The following is a 23,230-nucleotide window of genomic DNA, read 5'->3' as shown; positions in this document are numbered from 1 at the left end:
CACCATCATTGGCATAAGAAAAATCCCTCCTTTTCCTGGTGCATTGCCTGCTTCAAAGCTTCCTCTCTTGGCACTGCAAGGAAGGGTTTCTCAACAAGTGATTTGTTGATGCAGTTGCCCATTTACGGAACTGTGTAGCAGAACTCAAAGAAGGACCACCGTTGAGTCAATTTTAAATCATGCCTTTCTAGGAAAGTATAGACAGATTAAAGCATTATTGCTTCTAAGTATCATATTTTGTTTTTATGGAAAGTTCGGATTTGGAGAAGGCTGCTTAGGTGTCATTATGCTAGGCTTAATGCATGCATCCTTTTTTATTCTTTACCTAGTATTCTTGCTAATATTATTCTGAAATGTGCAGTGCTAATTTTTTTTATATCAGGAAAGCTCTTTTCAATCTCCAAGGAAGTATTATAGTGTTTTGTATTGAGCTGAATAGGAGCAAAATGCAGCAGTCTGATTGGTCCTAGAACAATGGGATTCGGAATGCAGCAGTCTGATTGGTCCACAGGAGCCACCCAATCCAGCTCCAGGTGGAAGTGAATCCGCAACCTGATTGGCCTACAGGAGAATCCCGGAATTAGCCAATCACATGGGCCCATTGTGTAAATAATGTATATAAAGCAGACATTCTGGGGGAGCTTCCATTCCTCCTCACCACTATGAGCTGAATGAAGAGCATGAAATCCACTCTCGACTCCAAGTATATTTCACTGGCAACGGGGATGGGATTCGAACCCACGCGTGCAAAACCTTGTGCAGATGAACTTAAAAAAAAAAAAATGTATTGAGCTGCATTCTGTGCCTCTGAGTTAGTTGTCCAGTTTTCAGTGGGTACCTCTTGAACAGTAGAATGACAAGCAACCACAGCGTGTGACTTACAGAAGGAAGATGGAAGCACATTGCAGGCAACAGCAGCATGTGAGAATGAACTGGAGCAACGGTCAGCTTTGAGTTTTTATTCAAAATCAGGGATAGGGGAGGGAAATGGTAAGTTTTACTTACGTGATGATTACTAATGTTTTCTGGGGATGCAACTTGGTGATGTGTGCTTTTCCTTGGCTGCATTTAAAGACAAATGGGAAGAGCATATTTTCTGATGAAAATTTCTAGTTAGGGCTGCTTCACACATCACTTTTTTCCTATATGGAGATAACCATAAAGAAAAGAGCAGATCATACCATTTGAGAGTTCTTGCAGCAAATACGCTGATGAAGTAAGACAATTGGTGTGGTTTTGGTGAGAATAACAGTACTCCGCAGTTCAACACTAGTTAATATGCTCTTCAGTATACAGGGCTATCTCAAAAAAAAATGTTAGTTGTGAAGCAGCCCATGGTTAGTACAGAAATTAAGTATTCTCATCTTCTAGAGCTGTCATTGAACAATATACCATATTTTTCGCTCTATAAGACGCACCGGACCACAAGACGCACCTAGTTTTTGGAGGAGGAAAACAAGAAAAAAAATATTCTGAATCTCAGAAGCCAGAACAGCAAGAGGGATTGCTGCACAGTGAAAGCAGCAATCCCTCTTGCTGTTCTGGCTTCGGGGATAGCTGTGCAGCCTGCATTCGCTCCATAAGACGCACACACATTTCCCCTTACTTTTTAGGAGGGAAAAAGTGAGTCTTATAGAGCAAAAAATATGGTAAGTTGAAAATAACCTGTTTCCCTCAAGAGCTGCTGCTGTTTTTCGTACTGACTTCAACTGAAATCTCATGTGATGCAAGTTCTTTGGGGGGGAAACCAAACACCTCTGCATGCTCCTCACTATCAAATATATATTTCAGGGTGTTTTGACAGTTTCGCACATAACACCTCTACTTAAGAAGCCTCACTGCTCTCGGTAAAGTATAGAATTGATTTTTCTTTCCTGCTCCCATCCAGGCTGGTGCATGGTCTTGCCATGCCTTTGTTGGATGTCTTCTTGGCCCCTCATGTTGTAGTCTACTCCTTGCATTGCAGTCCCATTTGTTGTGAGAGTGCACTCATAGGCTGTAACTGTGGGCACCATGATAAACCATTGTTTATCATGATGGGGGAAAACCTGCAGCAAACCTTGGGGTCAAATGTTTCCCCTTTTCCACTCCTTCTTGGAGTGCAGCCATGAGGAGGAGTTTGGAAGCTTTCACTTCTGTTTTTGATTAACCACAGTTTTAGCATTACATTTACCCCCTAAACTGTGGTTTGAAACAAGCTTCATAACCTGTTATTTGACATTTACGTCTTTCACAGAAACCACAGTTAAGATTAATCACAGTTTGTCAGATTCTGGTGAGATAACAAGCTATGGTTAATTTTTTAAAAATGGAAATGACAGCTTCCAAGCTACTTCTTATGAACACACCAGAGAGTGACAGGGATCACATAACCCCAAGGCTAGCTGTGGCTCATTCCTGTCACAGTAAACAATGGTTTATTGTGATGTCTGAACGCAGCCATAGTCATTCATTTTCAGATCATTTGGTTATGCCTCCCAGTCACTTATGAACTTCATCTTCATATGGTGGCTGCTGCTACATTTTACTGAAACTTTTAATATTGTGAAGACACTGCCTTGCTTACAAGCTATCTGTGCAAGCCTTTTTGGTTCTGTCTTCCCCAGCACTGAAATGTGTGCATGAATGCTGTTTGCATTTATTAATGGGGAAAATTGTGCCTCGGTTAACTCATTTGTAAAAGCAGATTTTCTCCATCATAAACAATATAATGGAGTTGACAGATAGTTGGTCTGGCTTTTTCCCAGAGCTATGCTGATCAAATACTTAAGCTTCATTAGGCATATCCATACTACAGCTTCCCCCAAAGCATGCTGGGAATGGTATCTTGGCAAGGGTGCTAAGAATTCTCTGCTGGAGATCCTTAGTCATTTCCTCGCCCCAAAGAACTATATTTCCCTGGTGAGAGGGAACGACTGTTAAATATTAGATATTGTAATGGTGGTTTTGGCCTAGGCTAAATTATGCAGGAGAGCGGCCATAGATCAGTGGTATAAAACATGATTTGCATGTCGAAAGTCAAGACCTGGCATTCCCACTAAAGGGAACCCAGGCAACCAGCCCTTGCGGTCTGTAACATTTGTACTGTTTATAATGGTGTTATATGTTTTATTGTATACATACATTGCTGTCTACCACCCCAACATATTGCAGTATATAAATACTTTTATGAATCTAGAAACATAGGAAGCTGCCACATACCAGGCCAGGTCATTTGTTGATGTAGCTCTGTGCTATCATCACTGACTGTCTGCAGCTTCCCAGGGTTTCAGGTAGGAGTCCTTTCCAGCCCTACCTGGTGACACCAGGGATTATCCGGGGACCTTTTGAGTATGAAGCATGTGCTCTGCCACTGACCTATGGATGTTCCCTGGGACAAATCCTTACTTCTGTATGGTAGAGCAGGCAGCGCTGGACATGACGGACCAACATTAACTTTATCCCTGGGCCACTGAGGAATTTACATGTTTACTGCAGCAGGCAGCCAAAGTGTGAGGGAGAGATGTGCACCTCCAGAAATGCAGGGGGCTGCAGCTAATCTAATTGGACAAGTTTTTAGGGGTGGCATATCTCCACATATTGCATGTTTTACTGCAGCGAACACCAACCAGAAGCTGCTGCACCCCCTGTGTTGTTTGTTGTGCCTCTGAGTCAGAGAAGCTGCAGCTGGGATTTCCACCTCCCTTGACCTCCCCACCCCAAGTATTTGGTCATAATAATAGGCTATACATGGGAAAAGGAGAAATGCAGCAGTAATGTGCAGAGTTGCACTAAGCCTTTCTCTTTAGCAGTTGCACAATGAGATAAATATTAACACTGAAGAGAGTGTTTGCTCCAGAACAGGTAATAGGATGGGTTCCAGAGTAGGTGATACAGGCTCTGTGACCCCTCCCCTTCTTTCTCTAGTACTCTCTTTCCTACCAAAGGGAAAAAATGCATTCCATGATGTAACGAGACAAGTTGTGCTTCAAAATTGTTTAAAAGCAAGCAGTCTGATGCACCATTGCACAGTACAACCTGGTTGCATATCTGAGGCTTCTGGTTATGGATTTGGTTGTCCTTGTTACAAAATTTGGATTTGAAATCTGTTGGGGTTGGCAATAATTAATCTCTATCAGTACTGAAAGTGCAGTGTACCTTGCCTTACTAGAAATACAAATACTGAAGGTCAGGTGATACTATACGCAGCATAAAATAACATTAGAGTGCTGTAGTCAGCTGAGTCAAGTGTCCCTGCAATCTTAAGGTTATGTATGGAATAGTTTTTGCTGTGTTAAACAACCTGATTCTATGCGTGTTTACTGGAAATGCCATTGAGTTCCATGAGACTTCAAGTGAATGTGCAAAGGACTGGGGCTTTAGTACCATTTTGACAGCACAAAACAACCCCAGAAATTTCAGTCTTCTGTGGTTTTGACCTGATAAATTTATAGTCCAGATTTCCTCAACTGAAATGCTTGGCCCTTTGAGGAGAGTGGTTCATGCAGGGGGGCGGGGGGGGGGGAATGAGAAGTTAGCTGATACCAACACCATTTAAATGACATTTATACCACTTTAACAGTCATATAGCTTCCCTCAAAGAATTGTGGGGACTGTAGTTGACCACTCAAAGAACTACAATTCCCAGCAACCTTAGCAGGCTACAGTTCCCAGGATTCTTTGGGGAAAACAATGTGTTTTAAATACAGTTGTACCTCAGGTTAAGTACTTAATTTGTTCCGGAGGTCCATACTTAACCTGAAACTGTTCTTAACCTGAAGCACCACTTTAGCTAATAGGGCCTCCCGCTGCTGCCGTGCCGCGGGAGCCTGATTTCTGTTCTCATCCTGAAGCAAAGTTATTAACCTGAAGCACTATTTCTGGGTTAGCAGAGTATGTAACCTGAAGCGTATGTAACCTGAGGCACCTCTGTATATTTTGTGGATGTGGTTTGTGTCTCCTAAACCCTTCTACAGCAGCACAATTTTATTTATAATTATGAGGATGGAAACATATCTGTATTGCAGGGATAACTTAAGATTTCAGGCCTAAGTAGGCAGCGCATTGCAAATGTCTGGTGAATTTCTACCTCCTGTAAGGGGTCTTGGTGGAGTGAAGACACCAAGCAGGTGAGAACTCGAAACTTAAAAGGTTTGAGATTCAGTTAGGTAGCCGTGTTGGTCTGACGTAGTTGAAACATATAAGAAAATTCAGATACCTGAAGAAGTGTGCATGCACACGAAAGCTTATACCAAGAACAAACTTAGTTGGTCTCTAAGGTGCTACTGGACATTTTTTTAAAAAATGTTTTAAAAGGTTTGAGTTACATGCATATGAATTAAGCTGTCATATAGTCATGGCGAATATAAAATGCTTGAAATGCAAGCAACTGATAGCAAATGTTAGCATAGGTTAAGCCCCAAGTAAGTGGTGCAGTTTCTTCCAACTGTGTTTCTACAAACTGTGGGATAGTTTTAGTGAGGTGCCCAGAGAAGATGATCTGACTCTGAAGTAGCCTCCCAAAAGCATAAGGGAAGTGAATGTGTTTGCCACAAACTCTTATATTAAAGCCCTCTGCTCTATGGGTTTGCAGTCATTTATATAACACACACACATGCACCTGTCTACTATTAAATGTAGACATACAGCACTATCTGCATTGCATTGTATTGCAGATTATTTTTAGGTATTGCTAAGAAGTGCTAGATAGAGCTGCTGTGTCCTCTGTGAAATGAGGAGAGCAGCAGTATGGAACAGGTAGATCATTAATGATTTAGAAGGCAAATGTTGGTATTCATACAGGTCTCGCTCTGTTAATTGCCCAAATGTGGAGGCACAACAAATTGGTGCTAAATTAAAGTTTAATAGAAATTAATTGGAATGGAAGGGTTTACATTTTTTAGGTTTTTTTATTGGTTCACCATTGCTGCTGTTACTCATGTTTGCAGGAATCTTGTAAGAGCATTTCTGCTTTCTAGCACTGTTATACTTGATACTTTATCTATTAAGGTTTTGCAGTTACTATCCATGACTGAGAATTATGAACTGATCCCTTAATTTCCTTAATTATTTTGGCACCTGTTTCAGGAAAAGTGTTCAATCACATGTTTTTTATGTGTGTGTGTGTGTGTTTAAAAAACATGCTTATATTGCCTGGAATACAACCCTAATTATGATATACCTACACAACACACACACACACACACACACACACACACACACTATAATTATCATATCACTTGCTTCTAAAGATCTAGTCCTTCTCTGTCATGTAGCACAGCTCTTTTTTGCAATAGCTATTTTTATTTAAAAGCTTCAGTGTGCAAAAATGTTAACAGGGCATCTGCATAATTCCACCTTTTCGTCAGTGTTTATTTCCACACGTTGAAGAAGTGATTGGCCTTGGTGAACTTAGCACTGGGTAGAAACAAGATTAAAAATAAATAAATCTCAAAAAATATATATCATAGTCTATAACATTCAGTGCACTGGCGCTGACTGTTGCCACCTTAAAGAAACTTCGTTCTTTTCCCAGTTTGAGGAAGCTAAGGGCACATCTTGTAAATATGCACGTATGCAAGTGTTGTTGTTTTTAAAGTGCACACCTAAATATGTATGAATGAGACAAAAAATGTTGGAAATGCAGGTATCCTACAGGTATCCTCAACAGAGAGCCAGATACCTCCCTGTTGCATTTACACTTGGTGGCAAACCTGGTATTTTTACTATAATCTGTGTCCAATGGTCCAATCTGAGAGGCACTCTTGACTAATCTCTGTGTCATGTTACTTTACATGTTCCTATTAAGAAATGGCTGGACAGCCACGTAACTTTCCTCTACAAATTAGAGTTTGGCATGTTGTGATGGAAGCAAAATGGCAGCCCATTCCCATCTGTAGTTGCTGTTGTAGAATTTGGCAATGGCTCTTACTCACTGAAAATGACACCTGTCAGAGGATAAGGAGGGTTCTCTGGTGTCTTGGGGGTTGTGAAGAAAGTAGGATTTTAACAAATAATTTGCATGAGTATGAAGTGTACTCTAGGAACCTGGTTTTGAGACACCTAAGGGAAATGCTGTGCATGGAATACAGGGTGGTTTTTTGTTTTCCTTTTTACACACAGAGGATGAGATTTAATTTTCATTTAAGCCAATGCATGTTTATTCCAGGTCCGATGTTGTTGTCCTGTGTTTTTCCATTGCTAACCCTAACTCCCTGAATCATGTGAAAACCATGTGGTATCAAGAAATCAAGCATTTCTGTCCTCGCACACCTGTTATTCTGGTTGGTTGCCAACTGGATCTTCGATATGCTGATCTGGAAGCTGTAAACCGAGCCAGAAGGCCATTAGCAAGGTAAAGTTGGCTTCAATATTCAGTAGGAGAAATCCATGTTTCCAATTGACAATATTCGTATGCACCTCAGCTTCTGGGGAGTATGTAGTCTTCTGCCTCCTAAATCAGGAGTGGCTCATCTTTTTCTTACAAAGGTCCATTGGCTAATGGCAAAAGCCAGTCAGGAGCCGGAGTTAGTGGTGGGTGGAGCCACAACCCAAAGGGGGCAGTGCTTCCAGGATTGCATAGCTCCAGGTGGGCAGCCTGGGGGCCCCCAGATATTGTTGGACTACAACTCTCTTCGGCCCAGCCAGCAGGGTCCAGTAGTCAAGGATGATGGGAGTTGTAGTCTAACAACACCAGGTTGCCCACTGCTGCTAAAACTCTTTTATCTGTCGGTGCCACCACATCTTTTCTCTTACATGTGTGCAGGCACAAAGAGGAAGCAATTCTCAGAACAGTGGTCTGGACAATAAGAGCTGGATGATGCTCAGGGCTATGCAAGCTTAGGCCTACAGATTCTCTGCCCCTGTCCTAACAGTATATATCAGAGCTGGGGAATCTTTGGCTCTCCAGGTGTTCAGGGACTCCAACTCCCATCAGTCCCAGCCAGCATGGCCACTGGTGAGAAGTCATGGAAGTTGTAGTCCAGCAACATCTGAAGGGCCACTGGTTCCCCATCCCCATATATGACACCTTGCTTTATACTGTGTCAGGTTGTTGGTTCATATAACACTATACTCTCTGTTCCACCTGACAGTGAATCTCCAAGATCTTAAGGAGAAGTCTTAACCAGTCCTGCAACCTAGTACCTATAACTGCTTGCATTGAACCAAATGGCTCTAAAGCATATTCTCTGCTGCTGAGGTCCAGGTTTCACCTCACATTTCGACTACTGTAATGCCCTCTATGTGGGGCTTCCCTTATTACTGGTCCAGAGGCTGCATCTGGTGCTGAATGTTGTGCCCTGGGTGGTAATTGGTGCACATCATGTTGTTGGTGAGGGGACCTGCAGCGTATTAGTCACTGAGGCAGTTTTAGTGTCTTGTTACTCACATATAAAGCCCTAAATAACTCTGGACCAGATCACCTGACAGGCCGACTTCCCTTTCATTGCCCAGTAAGGGTATTAAGATCACCAAGTGGATAGTCTTTACCACACAGCCTGATGATTATCAGCTTAGGGTGACATGAAGATGGTCTTTTCCACTTGTAGGAGCAGCGTTGTGGAATGCATTTCCTGCTGAAATACAAGAGGCCCCATCTGTACTGGAATTCCACCAACCATTCCATTGACCAAAGTCTCCTCTTTTATTTGCTATGGGATTATTTTATTGTATATTTTTTAAAATATGTACTTTAGCAGTGTTGTGCAATTGGTTTTTATGTTTCATAAAGTGCTTTAAAACCATCAGGGAATTAAGTGATATATTATTATTATTATTATTATTATTATTATTATTATTATTATTACTACTACTACTACTACTACTACCCATGCATAGGTGTATTTCAATGAGATATGGAAGCCATATCCAGCTCTCATGAGCTACTTGTCTGTTTGTTTACTTCACAGGCCTATCAAACGGGGAGACATCTTGCCACCAGAAAGAGGCAGAGAAGTTGCCAAGGAGCTTGGGATACCATATTACGAAACCAGTGTATTTGACCAGTTTGGTGTCAAGGATGTGTTTGATAATGCCATTAGAGCTGCCCTGATCTCCAGGAGACATCTACAGTTCTGGAAATCGCATTTGAAGAAAGTTCAGAAGCCTTTGCTTCAAGCTCCATTTCTACCTCCAAAGGCACCTCCTCCGGTTATCAAAATCCCAGAGTGTCCCATCATCAGTATCAATGAAGCCGGATACTTATTGGACAATCCATTGTGTGCAGATGTCATGTTTATCCTCCAGGAAGATACTCACATTTTTGCTCACAAGATCTACCTAGCTACCTCCTCTTCGAAGTTTTATGACCTTTTTTTAATGGAATGTGAAGAAACCCCAGACTTATCTGAAACTCCTTGCAATAAAGAAAGGGCCAGTAGAAGCTTTATGGCCAGAAAATGCAGCCTTGAAACAGATGAGAGTAGTGAGATGGCAACCTTAAAATCTTCTAATGCCAAACTCACATCATTAGCAGGTGGTGGTAACCCTTTAACAAGGTTAGAGCTTGAAGCAGGGGAAGTCAGTTGCCTGAAGCAAGCGCCAACATTTTTGGGCAAAGGCTTTGTTAGCATGCATAGAGAAATGCAAGTCAACCCTGTTTCAAAGAGGACTTGTGCTGTAACAGTGGTCAAGATAGATGCTTCTATTCAGCCTGGGCCTTTTAAAACTGTTCTGCAGTTTTTGTACACAGGGCAGCTGGATGAAAACGAGAAGGATCTTACCAGAGTAGCTCAGATTGCTGAGATATTGGAAGTGTTTGACCTGCGGATGATGGTGGAAAACATTACGAATAAGGAAGCCTTCATGAACCAGGAAATTACAAAGGCTTTCCATGTCAGAAAAGCTAACAGGATAAAAGAATGCCTCTCTAAAGAAACATTTTCTGGTGAGAATACATGAATACATCCTCATTATCCCTTTGAATTAATCCACAAAAGCCATCCAATCAATAGTTCCATATATAAAGCAATATATAACACTCAAGTAGGAGTCATTGGTCTAGTTCCAACATCATAAACCCTACCAGGGACAGCAGCTCTATGTAAAGATGGAAGAGGAATTTGATCCAAAATGCAGTTAAAGCCAAATCTATCAAATCTGGACTTTCTGAAACAATATGCAAATCAAAACAAAGCTATCCTTCAAAATTCAAACTTCTCCAAGTTTTGTGATGCAGTTCTCCAATTAGTGTTTACAAAAATGCATATACTGGGGGAAATGAAGTTATTAGTGAAACTAAGGTGCAAAAATGCGTTATATTGGGGATAATTGCTTGCAAAAATTTGCACATTGGTCAAAACTGCATATAAAATTACATTAGGAGAGGTTTGTGGTAAAATGCTGGTGAATTTTCATGAGGATTTAAAAATAAAGTAAAATGTCAAATTGCGCTAATATGTGGGAAAAATCATTCCATCCCTAGCTCTATGGTACAGGCCCATGTAAGATGCAACATATTAGCCGTCTCCTGGTAGGGATTTGTGTGAGCATGCCAGCTTTTTTTAAAAAAATGCTTCTACTGCATTGATGGAAATCATTGCCAGGAAGTATGCTGGCTGATATGTTACCTTCCTCCATGTGGTTGGGGCTACAGGTCCATGCTATGTGGAGGATTACAGAGTGTCTGAACCAGAGGCCATTGTGGTACAACAGGAAGTAATTAGAAGTGAATCTTGGCTGTCCATACACATGATAGACGGCCTTGTGCAAATGTCTGTCAGCTGCAGTTCTGTGCCCGTTAAATGATAATATTAATGACCTCTCAGATGAGGGAGTGAAATAAGGGTTGTAGGCACCGGATTCAGCTAGCCCATTCCACTAGCAGAAGGCAGTGCAAGGACTCCCACTAGTTCAGGCATAGGCAAACTCGGCCCTCCAGTTGTTTTGGGACTACAATTCCCAATATCCCTAGGTAACAGGACCAGTGGTCAGGGATGATGGGAGTTGTAGTCCCAAAGCATCAGGAGGGCTGAGTTTGCCTATGCCTGCACTAGAGCAACAGGGCTCCCCCCCCCCCATCTCAGGGTGTGGCTCTTAAACCAGTTTAATTTAATGTAGACAAAACCATTAGTGTGCACAAGAAAAAGTAGAAATAACTAGAGGTCCACAGCAAAGATTTAGCTGGCTAGTTCAAATCAATACGAACCTGCGTCCAGGAATTAAAGTTGCATATGTACATCCTGTTTCATCCTTATGCAGGCAGACTGATTCATTAATATTTTTCTCTATAGCCCATTCCTAAGAACTAACATAACCAGGATTCAAGAACCTAAGAAGCTACCTTACACTGAGTCAAAGCATTACTCTATTTATATCAGAAACTTTGTGCACTGACTGGCAGGAGCTCTCCAGGGTTTCAGACAGAGATCTTTGGTCAGCCCTAAGTGGGAATGTTTAGTATCTTGGAAAGAATGTACACCACCAACCACTGAGCTACGCTCCTTGATTCTGAGACATGCATCCTCTTGGGTGAATTGCATGAAGTGTACAATGGAATATTGTCAGATGCTGGGTGCTGCCTGTATTCACATAAGCAAACGAATTGTGTCTGAGTGGACAAGTTTAAACTGTTTCCATTTGTGTATATGAAGCCTTCAGTGGCCAGACTTCCAAAAGGTGAAGAGTGCAAAGCTGTTCCTCCTCTGCCCAGGTTTTAATGGTCATCTGTGTCTCCCTTAGAAATAATTGTTATGTGCCCTTTTGGATGCATTTGCAGTAATATTCGCGAGTTAGACAGCTGTGTAACGCCCTCCTCCAGTTTCTGTAACACCCTCCTCCAGTTGTTGTATTTGTCTCCAAGCATGTTCCACCATAGTTTATGGTTCTGTTTCTCTGATCCCATTGGCAGATGTGACGTTTAAGCTGGAAGATGGAAACATTAATGCTCACAAGCCGCTACTGATCTGTAGCTGTGAATGGATGTCTGCAATGTTTGGAGGATCGTTCATTGAAAGCTCAAACACTGAGGTACTTGTTCTCTTTGGTGTGTAGCCTCAATAATGTGCCATAAGCTTTAGCCTTTGGGTGTATAAATTGCAGTGGTTTAAACAAAGGGGACATTTTGCTGGAGTTTGTCATCACTAGCCCAGAGAGCATTTTCAAAATGTTTTAGGTTCTACGTGACTCCTTTCTCAAGAAATTTCAGTTGTTGTGGTAATTTCTCTCTCTCTCATTTCCTAAATTTGAATTTTAAAGTAAATTAAATGTTGGTGTCCCTGTACTGTTGTTGTGTATAAGAGGATCGTTATAGATGAACTTTGGTGGGAGGAACTAGAAGAACAGGGAAACTCTTCAAGCCACTTTTCTGGGGGTCAAAGATAGAAGTGCCCTGGATGAAATTTGGTCTCCTGAGCAGTATTGTCTGGCTTTCTGATTTTTAACCCAAAGAGTGTGATCGGCATTTCTCGCAATAGGATTTTCCAGCAGGCCTTCTCTGGAAGATAGCAGTTTTGCCCCTTCTTCCCTGACTCTGTTATCAAAGCAGACATTCTGAAAGTCTCAATTGCTAGGCAGCACATTATATCTTCAAATGGAATCATTGTGACATCTTGGACGGGTTCTAAATCTAGGCTACAAAATAAATGCATGTTGTATCATTCATGAAAATCACACCTAAGCAATAGCTTTTTCTCTGCCAAGTACACACCCGCAGGGGCCTGATCTTATTGGAAACATAATTAAATATCAAGCAAACTGCCTCATTTAGAGGAGGGTTTCTTTCCATCCATATGTTAATCCCATCCCTTCTGGGTTATTTTTGGTATTTGTCCGCAACCCCAGAGTCGTCCGCAACTGGACTTAATGGTCAGGGGTCCCTTTACCTTTATATCGCCTTTCAATGTGGTTTGCATCATAAAACAAATTAAAATAATAAAATACAAATTCAACAGTGTAAGTAACAATTCAGTCAAAAAACCAGCAGTGATGGGCTGCCTTCCCAGAGTGATAAGCCCCATCTGCCCCTTGCTTCCCTGTCACCGCAACTGCAAGCTGGAATAACTTGGTCAGTGGAGCATAAGACTCTTAATCTCAGGGTCCCAGGTTCAAGACCCACCCTTGGCAAAAAAAAAATCCTGCATTGCAGGGGGTTGGACTAGATGACCCTTGTGGTCCCTTCCAGCTCTACAGATTCTATGATCCTGTGCTACAGAGCAAATGCCGCAGAGCAGTTTTGTGTTAAAATTGCCTTTGGTATGGCGCTGGCCAGACCTTAACCAGAATTCTAAATAAAAACCTACTACAGTCTTAAATTATAATTTTTTTAAGAAGATCCTCAAGACACCTCCATTCTTAAAGTGAAGAATACTCATTATCTACACTGCTCTGAAGTATCATCTGGAATGCTAAAGTGCTAGTGGCAACACGGAAAGAGTCTATCGGTTTTGTGTCGTATTTATGCTTTTAAATAAGAAGGGCAGATCAGCTCATCCCAGCCTGATTAGTTTTTGTTGAAACTCAGATGCTTGGGACAGCTTCCTAATTATTTATCACATTTTAACTATAGCAGCTTTGCTTTCTGCTTGAGTATTGTGGGAGGCATCCACATCAAGGGAAAATGATACCCCTTAGCAATGCTGTGGCTTAGCTTTCTTTCTCTTTCTCTTCTTTTTTTCCCCTTTTTTGTATTTAATATTCTGGAAGTCTGTGTTCTACTTTAAATTTTTTCTCATTACTTTTAAAACAGCAGTAAGCATAATTCCCTCCCCAGAGGCACGCTCAGCAGGTGGCTCATTAAAAATACATACCTTGATTTTTTAGTAAGCAGCTCTCCTGCAACAAGAACATATATTCATTTTCTACAATCTGCTTCCTAATTATAAACCCTAATAGCTCGTGTTCTTCTTGGTAACCTTAAAATATTAATTGCAAAGACTTGGATTTCTGAAGCACATAAAGCACCGCAACTGAGATCTTTAAGTTCAAAAGTACAAGCGCAGCCATGGAAATGTACGGGGAAGTAGTTGGTTCCAAGATGTGTATTGCACGTAGAGACTGAGGCAATTTGACATAAATATAATGAGCTGCTTCTAATTTATTTATTGTTTTGAAATTCTGCAGGGAGAACAGGTTATTTGCAGCAATAACTCATGCATTCACACTTAGTCCTTGCAACAGACACCGATGAAAATATCTCCAGTTTTCAAATTTAATCCACCTAAATCTAAGCCACTGTGAGAGATGGTGGGTCTTTGCCCTCCCCTAGTGGCAGCTAGAAACCGCGCTTGTCTTTTTAGAACAGTGGAGTCCAAACGTTACTATTATTATTTTGCAACTGAGCTTGAATGGATTCTGCATTTATTTAACATCATATTAGCTAAATTTTCCTGGAGGAAAACAAGGTGACGGTTGCTGCACTTTTTGCAATAGTTACTTTCGCTAGCCAACCCCCAAGAACAGCTCCTGCTCAAAATGCCTCTGGAACACCTGTGGGTTGCTTTCATAGGTATATTGTGTGGCTTTGGAGATTTGCTAATATTAGTTTGCCTCCTGTTCAGTGCCTAGCTGTTAGCTCCACTCCCTGTCAAGAAATCCACAAGATTCCACTTGGCAGCAATTCCTCCAGCGTTTACTTTAAGGTGGCTCAGGGTTTCCCTGAGGCACACTGAGTATAGTTGCACTTAACTGAGGATGTCCAAAGCGGGAAGGGGAGCTCCACCCTAACTTTTAATGTTCCTAGGACTGGCTCTGGGGCCTCGGCTATACAGCTTCAAATGAAACGTTTAACTGTGCTTTAAGTGCAATATACAATTGGACAGTAGATGGCGACGGTGAGCCTTATGGAAAATTCAATGTATTTAAAAAAAAAGAATTTTCAGAATGGTTTTTCGATGTGTGTAGATTCCACCCAGGTTTGAAGGTGCTCTTGGCAAAGTACCCTGTTTGGACCTCCTTCCATCCATGTGGGTTGGCCCACTTGAGATTAATGGAGAACTTATTTCACACTGTGGCACAGTTGTGGGCTTTTCTTGTCTTGTTTTTAGCTGTAGGAGATGGCAAAGCTTCCGAGAGCCATGTTGTTTTTTTCCTGGCACCCATCATCCCACCCCCACAATCCCCGCTCTGATGTAGTGTCAGTTCACTGTGGGGAAAGCACAATGGTGGCCACTAAAGCGAAATCTTCCAGGGTGAAAGCTTTGAAGAGGCAAGTTTCCGTGAGCTGTACCCTGTTGGTGCCGTGACAGGAACCCAAGGTTGCTTCATGCTGACACTAGATTTGCATGTGCCTGTCAAAGACATGAGGCAAAATGGCAACCCATCCCCTTGCAGTCAGAATAATGCTGAAGACTCTGTAGTCTTTACCTTGTTTATTTGACAGTGGAGCTGTATTATATTATTTCTTGGGAGGGCTGTTGCTTCTTTATAGCCGCTTACCTATAAAGGAAGCTGTATGCAAGCATGTACTCAACTCCTCCCTTTTCTTTTCAATTGAAAAAAAACAACAGTCAAAGCTTGCAAGTATAGACGTGGAAGAAATTTAACCGAGTTCACATTTAAAGGCAAATCTACCAAATCCACACTTTTGGAAACAAGCCATCTTTTGAAATTTGCACTTCTCTGAATGTTACAGCGCAGTTGTGCAGCCAACTAATGTTTACAAAAAATGCACTTACTGAGGTAAAGTGTGCATAAAAATGCATACATTTGTGAAAAAATAGCATACAAAAATGCATTATATAAGGCAGCATTGCCTTCCAAAAATGTGTACATTGTACAAAATTGGATATAAAAAATTGTGTATATTAGGAGAGATTTGCACTAAAATGCTGATGAATTATTGGGCAGAGCATTTTTTATTTTTTTAAATCGCAATCTGATGTGAAGAACTGAACTTAAATTTGGAAACTGAAAGAAACTGAAACTGACAGATTCCCTTCTTGCAAATCAAGACTTCCTTCTTTGGCAGTCTTTGTTTTGGCCATGTAATTCTGGATATGCATCTCTTCTTGTACAACACTGGAATAGAGAGCAGCAATACATACTGATGAAATGGGAGGACGCTAACGAGAAGTAGTTGGCACAACTCTCACACTGAAATTTGAACAAGGTTGCTTCCTATTCCTCACTGTTTCTTTCTGAGTCTCACAGAGTTTACATGGCGGGTGGGGAAGAGACTGGATGACTCTTCCCTGAAAACTGTTTGCATGCACAAAAAAGGCTGAAGTACAGGGAAAGTATTTGAATATTTCTTAAAAAATATAGCCTTAGGAATTACATTTTTAATTACATTTAGCTGCGAAGGTAAGACAAAATAACCAGAGTTAATCAGGTTTTGCTAGGCCTTTTGGGTTGCAATGAAAGTTTTATCTACTTCCTGAGGATACAATTTGAAATTAATCCTGTGATGAACATAGGGTTTACTCTGATTCTTCAGAAATTTGTGCTCTTTGACATTCAGGGCCATTTAACATGTTATAGAAAAGGTGGAGGCTGGGATTGACCACATCTTGATGATGATGTGTAAAGCCTATTTTCCTGTCAGAAAGTACATAGTAACTGTCCCTCAGCAGTGCAAAATCTTTTGAAGGAAGTTGTTGGTCTTGGTCTTTGTAGCTGAGTCCTTTAACCACACATCAGTAGGACCACTCCCTCTCACATTTGATCATGCCCTCTTTTTTTGAGGAAAACTGTAATAAAGAAAAGTACCTCTGTCCGCTGTGAGGAACAGTTGAGGGAATGGGGTAGGTTTAGCCTGGTAAAGAGGAGACTGAGAGATATGATAGCCATCTTCAAATATCTAAAGGGCTGTCACATGGCGGATGGAACAAGCTTGTTTTCTCCTGCTCCAGAGGCTAGGATCCAAACCAAAGGATTCAAATTACAAGGAAGCAGATTCTGACATCAGGAAGAACTTTCTAATGCTCAGAGCTGTTCAACAGTGGAACGCAGTCCCTCATAAGGTGATGGACTCTCCTTCCTTGGTTGTTTTTAAGCAGAGGTTGGATGGCCATCTGTCACGGATGATCTAGTTGAGATTCCTGCATTACCCGCAGTTGGACTGGATGACCCCCAGGGTCCCTTCCAACTCTATAATTCCATGATTCTATGACTTCCCCTCACCAGTCAACAATGCGAACCCAACCAAAGTTTGTAGCAGATACTCGCATGTAGGCCTGACCTATGACACCTGCATCTCTCTGATCTTTTTAAACCCCTACCTACGTCTTCCCTGATGGGCCACATTTTAAAAAAAAATGTAGAGAAGCTATGCTTGCACCTGCCTTATGAGATATGCCAGTTGTACAGGAGTCCATCTTTCTGGTATATTTGTGCCACCATGTCTGCTTTTAATTCTGGCTAGAGAGCTCCAAGCCAATTATCCAGCTGGGAGAGCTTTCCCATCACCGTGGGCAAGGGCAACTTGCTTTCCTCACATTTTCACGAAAATGTGTGCATCTGAACCCCAAGTGGCTTAGTTGGCAGGAAGGGTTAGGAGGTGGAGCAACAGTCCCTTAAGAATGTCACTAAGTCATTCCAAAATACAATTCCAAATGGAACAAACATAAAAAACATAAATCAATAATGGCAGGATATAAGAGAGAAAGGAAGAATGGGAAGGTGTGTCAAAGAAAACAACAACAGTGCTGATTAACCAATGCAAACACTTCTCATTAGTGAGTAGGAGGTCCCTGAGAGGTGTAAGGGATACCCAGGTATCTCGTGAATGGTGCCTTTGGGTGGTCAAGGAGGATGACAGATATTCAGGGGTACCATGTTGCCTATTTGTCAAGTTCAGCCACGAGGAGCAGCTGGATAGGCTTGATCAGTTGGGGCAGACCCACATATTATCTTTAAACAACAACAACACACCCTTTTTAAAGCCCCAAACATATATTTCAGAGCATGTGCTGCACCACCTTTCTGTAATTTAATGAGACCTGTTGGAGTTCTGTGAGGAATTTAATGAATGAATTAGAGAGTGCTCTGCGGCTTCCTTTCTTTTTGTAGGGGCAGGTAATTCCAGTGTGCTTCAATGTTGTGCTATAGTAGGATGACTCAGTTTGTCCTGGTGGAGAGGGGCATTACAACACTCTGCTTTTTAAAAGAGATCTCCAGATGCACTTATGCACGGCTGGTGTTCTGGCCATTCTTTCTTCCAGACCTGGAGCGAAGTGTGTCTCCAAGTTTAATTCAGAAAAACTGATGTGTCTCAAGTATCGGAAGTTTGGAAAACACTGCTATATTTATACCATTGGGGGAGTAGGTTGTCCTCTTTCTGCATTACTGCCAAAGGGCTCTCATCCCATAGCCATAATCACTTTTTATTTGGGAAAGAAAGTTGTTGGAAGCGCTGAGGGAGTGTTTGTAGCAGCAAACACGGAGTTACTGAAAGCAATTGTCCTAGGAAAGGTAATACTGCTAGGTGCTGAAAAATAATCAGCAGCCCAGAGAGCATCTCTGAATTATTTTTAGCTGCTCGGTGTTTATATTAAGAACAAGAATGAGCTAATGCAGAGGCAAAGTCCAAAAATGACAATGTGAAGTGCCCTTGACATTGTGTATATTGTGCCTATTATTTTTCTTCACCTGATATATGTAGGGTTTTTCCCTCTTTCAGGCGTTTGGCTCATGATGGATGTACATTCATCCTTGCATGTGTGTGCATGTGTACATGCACAAACACATGTGCATGATCAAGCTGAAGTTAAGCTCTTTTAAGTTCTTTGATTTTGTTGGGGAAGATTTTGTTGTCCATGGCTTAACCTGCAGCTCTTTGTGGAGAGCCTTCGTCCTAAGGGGTCAATCTATGCCAACTTGGTCCTTTACAAGACATTAGCAAAACAACCGCCCGGAATGGAAACCGGTGCACAAATAGTTCAGTATCTAATTTGAACTACCCCATCTGCAAGGACATTCCCACTTGATACATTGCTGTGCAAAACAGATGGTGATGACCTGCTGAAAATAAAATGTCCGCAGTTCTTTTTTAGTTTAACAACACAGAAGCTGAGCAGTGCTTTTATTTGGTTAGCTATGAGGGGGTTCATTTGTTTTACTATGAGGGCCTCTTACAGATCTCCAAGTGTCCCTACTTTCCAGGGACTGTCCCAGATATAGAAGCCATCTTGGTTTCAGATTTGACCCCGGGAAGTCACATTTTTCCTTAGGACATCCTTATTTTCATTGGAGAAATGTTGAAGGGTATGGAATTATGTGACCCCCTTGAGCTAAGGAGATAAGTAACCATACAACCTCTAGAAGGCATCTGAAGGCAGCCCTGCATAGGGATTTTGTTATGTTTAATGTTTTTTATGTTTTTATATAAGTTGGAAGCTGCCCAGAGTGGTTGGGCAGCCCAGTCAGATGAGTGGGGTATAAATAATAAAATTATTCTGCAACGAGATGTTCTTATTTTAAACCTCTTTCTCTGGTTTTATAAAAGCATTGAGAGTTGCATTTGAGGGGAAATAGCAACAGCCATATGGCCCAAGTGTTTTATCCTTGAGTAGATCATCTCCCAGCTCTGAGCGTTTTAAAAATACCTTTCCTCCCCCCCACCCCTCCCTCAGGTTGTTCTTCCCAATATAAACAAGACTTCCATGCAAGCAGTTCTGGATTATCTGTACACCAAGCAGCTATCATCCAGTCAGGAGTTGGATACGCTTGAATTAATTGCACTGGCAAACAGATTTTGCCTCCCACACTTGGTTGCGCTTGCAGGTAAGGTTTCTCTCTCTTTACAGGTGTCGCCTTCAGCTTCCTGCCAATGATGTTGAAATTGTCAGCTGTTGTTTTTTTCCACGATCTTTGGGCAAAAACAGACACGCAGTGTTTCTTCCTAAAATCAAACTGCAGTACATATTTTCAGTTAGAAAAACATAATTGCTTCCTCCACTCTTTTTCTGTGCTGAGTTAATTTAGCCCACATTCTTGTGTATGCTTAAGCAACAAAACACAAATAAGTGTCTGCAATTCATAATGCCCATTAGGCAACTTGATTACTCTTAATTGAAAGAGCATGAACACTAAAGTTTCCATTGCAAATTCCTGTTTTAAGGGTCTAATAATGGAGCTTGGGCAATTTTAAATTAATCCAGTTCAAGCAAGTATTGCATAAAAGAGCAGTCCAAGTTACTTTTACTGCTCTAATCTGATGGTTAATTATTTTGTTAGTGATATGATGATAGTTAATTCCAATAATTGCTTATTTCCTCCCCCTGCCCTCCAATTGTTTCAAAGAGAAGTGGCTGGAAGCAAGATTGTTCCATGACTTTAAAAAAAGAAATCTATGTCAGCCCAAATAGTAGTGTTGTTTTTCCTTGGGCAGTCTTGCAATGGATGAAAGGCAGTTGAAACAGGGGCTGGAGGGAGCTAGATTTATTCTGCACAGTAAACTGGTTTGTGTTTCTCTTCAACCCCAACAGAGCAGCATGCTGTGCAGGAGCTTACCAAAACATCAGTGAGTGGTGTTAGCATAGATGGAGATGTGCTGTACGATTTGGAAATAGCCCAGGTTCGTATAATATATTATCTGTGGTCACATGGGGGGAAGGAAGGAACTCCCTGATGATGAATGTGTAATGCTTGGAAGGTTGCTGTTTCCCAAGGATCAAAAGAATATTTCAGTTTTTAGAAAGCCTCTGTGATGATAACCATGGTTACTGGGAATTGATACCTTCCCACCAACCTGCTATTTCTTTAGAAAAGTCAGTACATCATCTTAGGAGACACATGTTCCCAAACCTGTGTTTGCTGAGATAATGCAGGGGTGGGGCATCCATAGGAGAGAATGAGAGTGGTGCTTAACTCTTTCCCTGCCCACTGATTCACCCCTACAAATGCACACTCATGCATTTCCCTCCCTCCCAAAAGTTGGTCTTAATTCTGGTCTTGGGAGACCAGCAAACACTGAATAAATACCATGGGGTCAGAGGGGCCGCTAGGGACGCATTGGAAGATGGCTGACAATACCATCTCTCCAGCTCACACGAGGTAATTAAGAGGTTGATATGGGAGTATGCAGCCTCCCTGGTTACCCCAAGGAAATGGGGAACACTGCCTTGCCTGCGGTTGCCATAAATCACCCCCTGATTCGAAAGAAGGGGGTGAGGGCACTAGGCACTCAGCCCTCATGGGAGACGGCTCTCCCTGAAGCTGTCTCTGATCACGCGTCCTAGTTGCAGGAGCTCAAAATAAACAATTGGAGAGAAGCAAATGCGCATATTTCGAGTGAAGATCGGGAGATAAGACTGCTAATTAAAGTGATCTCTGTGAAGTGGAGCGACGGGCTGGATTCAACAATAAATCAAGAAGAAGATTCATCAAAGGATTGGTATGTCGGAGCGGGACTGAAAAGGGGGGGCTTTTCTTTTTTTAATCTTATGTGAGTACCCAATAATCCTCCCCCCAAGAAAGAACCGTTGCAATTACTGATTACAAGCAGGATGATTAAGAACTGTGTGGAAATAAATTACTAATCAAAGACATGGCTTGTGGGAACATCGGGAAAGGAATGGAAGCTCTTTGTGACACAGTTATAAAAAGAGATTTGTTACGGTAGGCCTGGCCACAGGATGATCGAGGGGGAGGAGGACCATGGCTTGTTACTATACTGGACTGTGAGTTTGACCTGGCAGGGCCCCCTGAGAAAATTAAGGAGAGACTGGCAGGCCTGTGGAAATTAACGGACAGGCTTTGGGAATGTTTTGTACGGAGGTGCAGAAATGGCATCTGTCTATCTTGATATGGCTCTTGGAGGAGTGTAAAATCCACACAGGATATAACAACGTTTGTTTTCAACCCGCTTGTGGAGACTACCAGAGATCACAAAGAAAGTAATATATGACAACAACAAGAAGATGAGGAAAAAAACAAAGAGAAGATTGAACAGAACTGTGAATACTATTTGGACAGAACTGTGTACATTAAAGTAGCAGCAAGAGAGATGTTTGGATCCCTTTCTGAGCTTGAAGCATGGGTACCCCCAACAAAAATTTAAAAATTTGGCTGTGTAATTTGGAATTAATGTGACCTGATTGGCCTGTTAATAAAAATTATTTGGAAAAAAAAGAATAAATACCATGGGGTTCCAGGGGGTCTGCTGCCTCGGACCTTTATTTTCATTGACAAGCTGGAATCATAAGAATCTGCCTTAACACTGAGTCATAGTATCATAGAATTGTGGAGTTGGAAGGCGCTGCATCACACCATTTATTCATGTAAAGATTATGGTCTAACTAAGACCCCAGGATCCTTTTCACATGTGCTGCTGTCAAGCCAGATGTCCCACATGCTATGTTTGTGCATCTGATTGTTCCTACCTAAGTGTGCAACCTTACATTCTACAGTCAGGTCATTGGTATATCTAGCTCAGTAAAGCCTACTCTGACTGGCATTGACCAGGATTTCAGACCAGGGTCTCTCCCAGTCTTACCTGAAGATGCCCGAGACATAGCCACCCAGAGTCGCTGGGGAAACCCAGCCAGATGGGCGGGGTATAAATAATAAATTATTAAATTATTATTTTGCATGCAAAGCAGATGTTCTGTCACTCAACGTCAGCCCTTCCCCAGCAGCTTTTTCAATTAATTTCTGATTGTGAATCCATCTGCAACCCTGACTCAAAGTAGTTAGCTCTGCTCTGGATCCCAAAATTTTTTGGGGGGGCGGGGGAGGTGCTGTTGCACTTTTGGTTTTCAGCCTTGCTGGTTCCATAGTACTGTATCTGTGGCTTTGTCAGTTTTTGTCACGTGCCACTGTGATGTCTCAATCCCTGAGTAATTCTCACTTGCCTTTAACTTCAGAATTGTTCCACATACTGACTGTTAACTCTACAGAATATAAATTCGGTTCTCTTCTTTTCCAGTTCCACAACGCTAACCAGCTGGCGGCTTGGTGCTTGCACTATATCTGCACCAACTACAACAGTGTTTGTTCCAAATTCCGAAAGGAAATCAAAACTAAATCTCCTGGTAAGGCTGTTTAGCAAGCTTTCTCCGCCTTTTCTTCCAACCTTTGTACATCTGCCTTCTCTCTATTCTAAAGCTGGGGAGGGGGGGCTACAAATCAAGTAAATTTACATGCTCATACATGCATTTTTGCATTATTTGATTTGACTTTCCAATGGTAAGGGAAGGGAGTCTAGTCTCTATGGTGTTGCCATCTAACTATCCAGACACAGGACACCTTGAAATCTTCCAGTGCAGTGGGAAGCAGCAGGAGCAACTTCAGCACCTCATGCCCATTCATTTTCATCCTCTCCCCCCACACCTTTAACATGAAATCCTTCTCAACACATTAGGTGAGATAGGGA

At 41.8% G+C, this 23,230-nt stretch overlaps 1 protein-coding gene across 7 annotated transcripts in view; it reads left to right on the top strand.

Moving 5' to 3' along the window:
* The window catches only part of RHOBTB1 (Rho related BTB domain containing 1), a 62,804-nt gene that overhangs the window by 33,952 nt on the left and 5,622 nt on the right, over window positions 1-23,230 (top strand). For 5 of the 7 annotated variants that reach the window (XM_083502590.1, XM_083502591.1, XM_083502593.1 and 2 more), the window contains 6 exons: window positions 7,148-7,333; window positions 8,889-9,865; window positions 11,828-11,946; window positions 19,488-19,638; window positions 20,343-20,431; window positions 22,784-22,889. In XM_083502590.1, coding sequence (XP_083358716.1) covers window positions 7,148-7,333; window positions 8,889-9,865; window positions 11,828-11,946; window positions 19,488-19,638; window positions 20,343-20,431; window positions 22,784-22,889 — 1,628 coding nt within the window. Of the gene's footprint in view, window positions 1-1,791; window positions 1,848-4,929; window positions 5,109-7,147; window positions 7,334-8,888; window positions 9,866-11,827; window positions 11,947-19,487; window positions 19,639-20,342; window positions 20,432-22,783; window positions 22,890-23,230 lie in introns of those variants that run through there. The other 2 variants (XM_083502596.1, XM_083502595.1) reach the window with 2 other exon arrangements.

This window comes from Podarcis liolepis (assembly GCF_965112155.1).
Source record: "Podarcis liolepis genome assembly, chromosome: 5".
Taxonomy (NCBI): domain Eukaryota; kingdom Metazoa; phylum Chordata; class Lepidosauria; order Squamata; family Lacertidae; genus Podarcis; species Podarcis liolepis.
The sequence above is the reverse complement of the archived record's forward strand: the minus strand, read 5'-3'. Positions and strand labels throughout refer to the sequence as shown.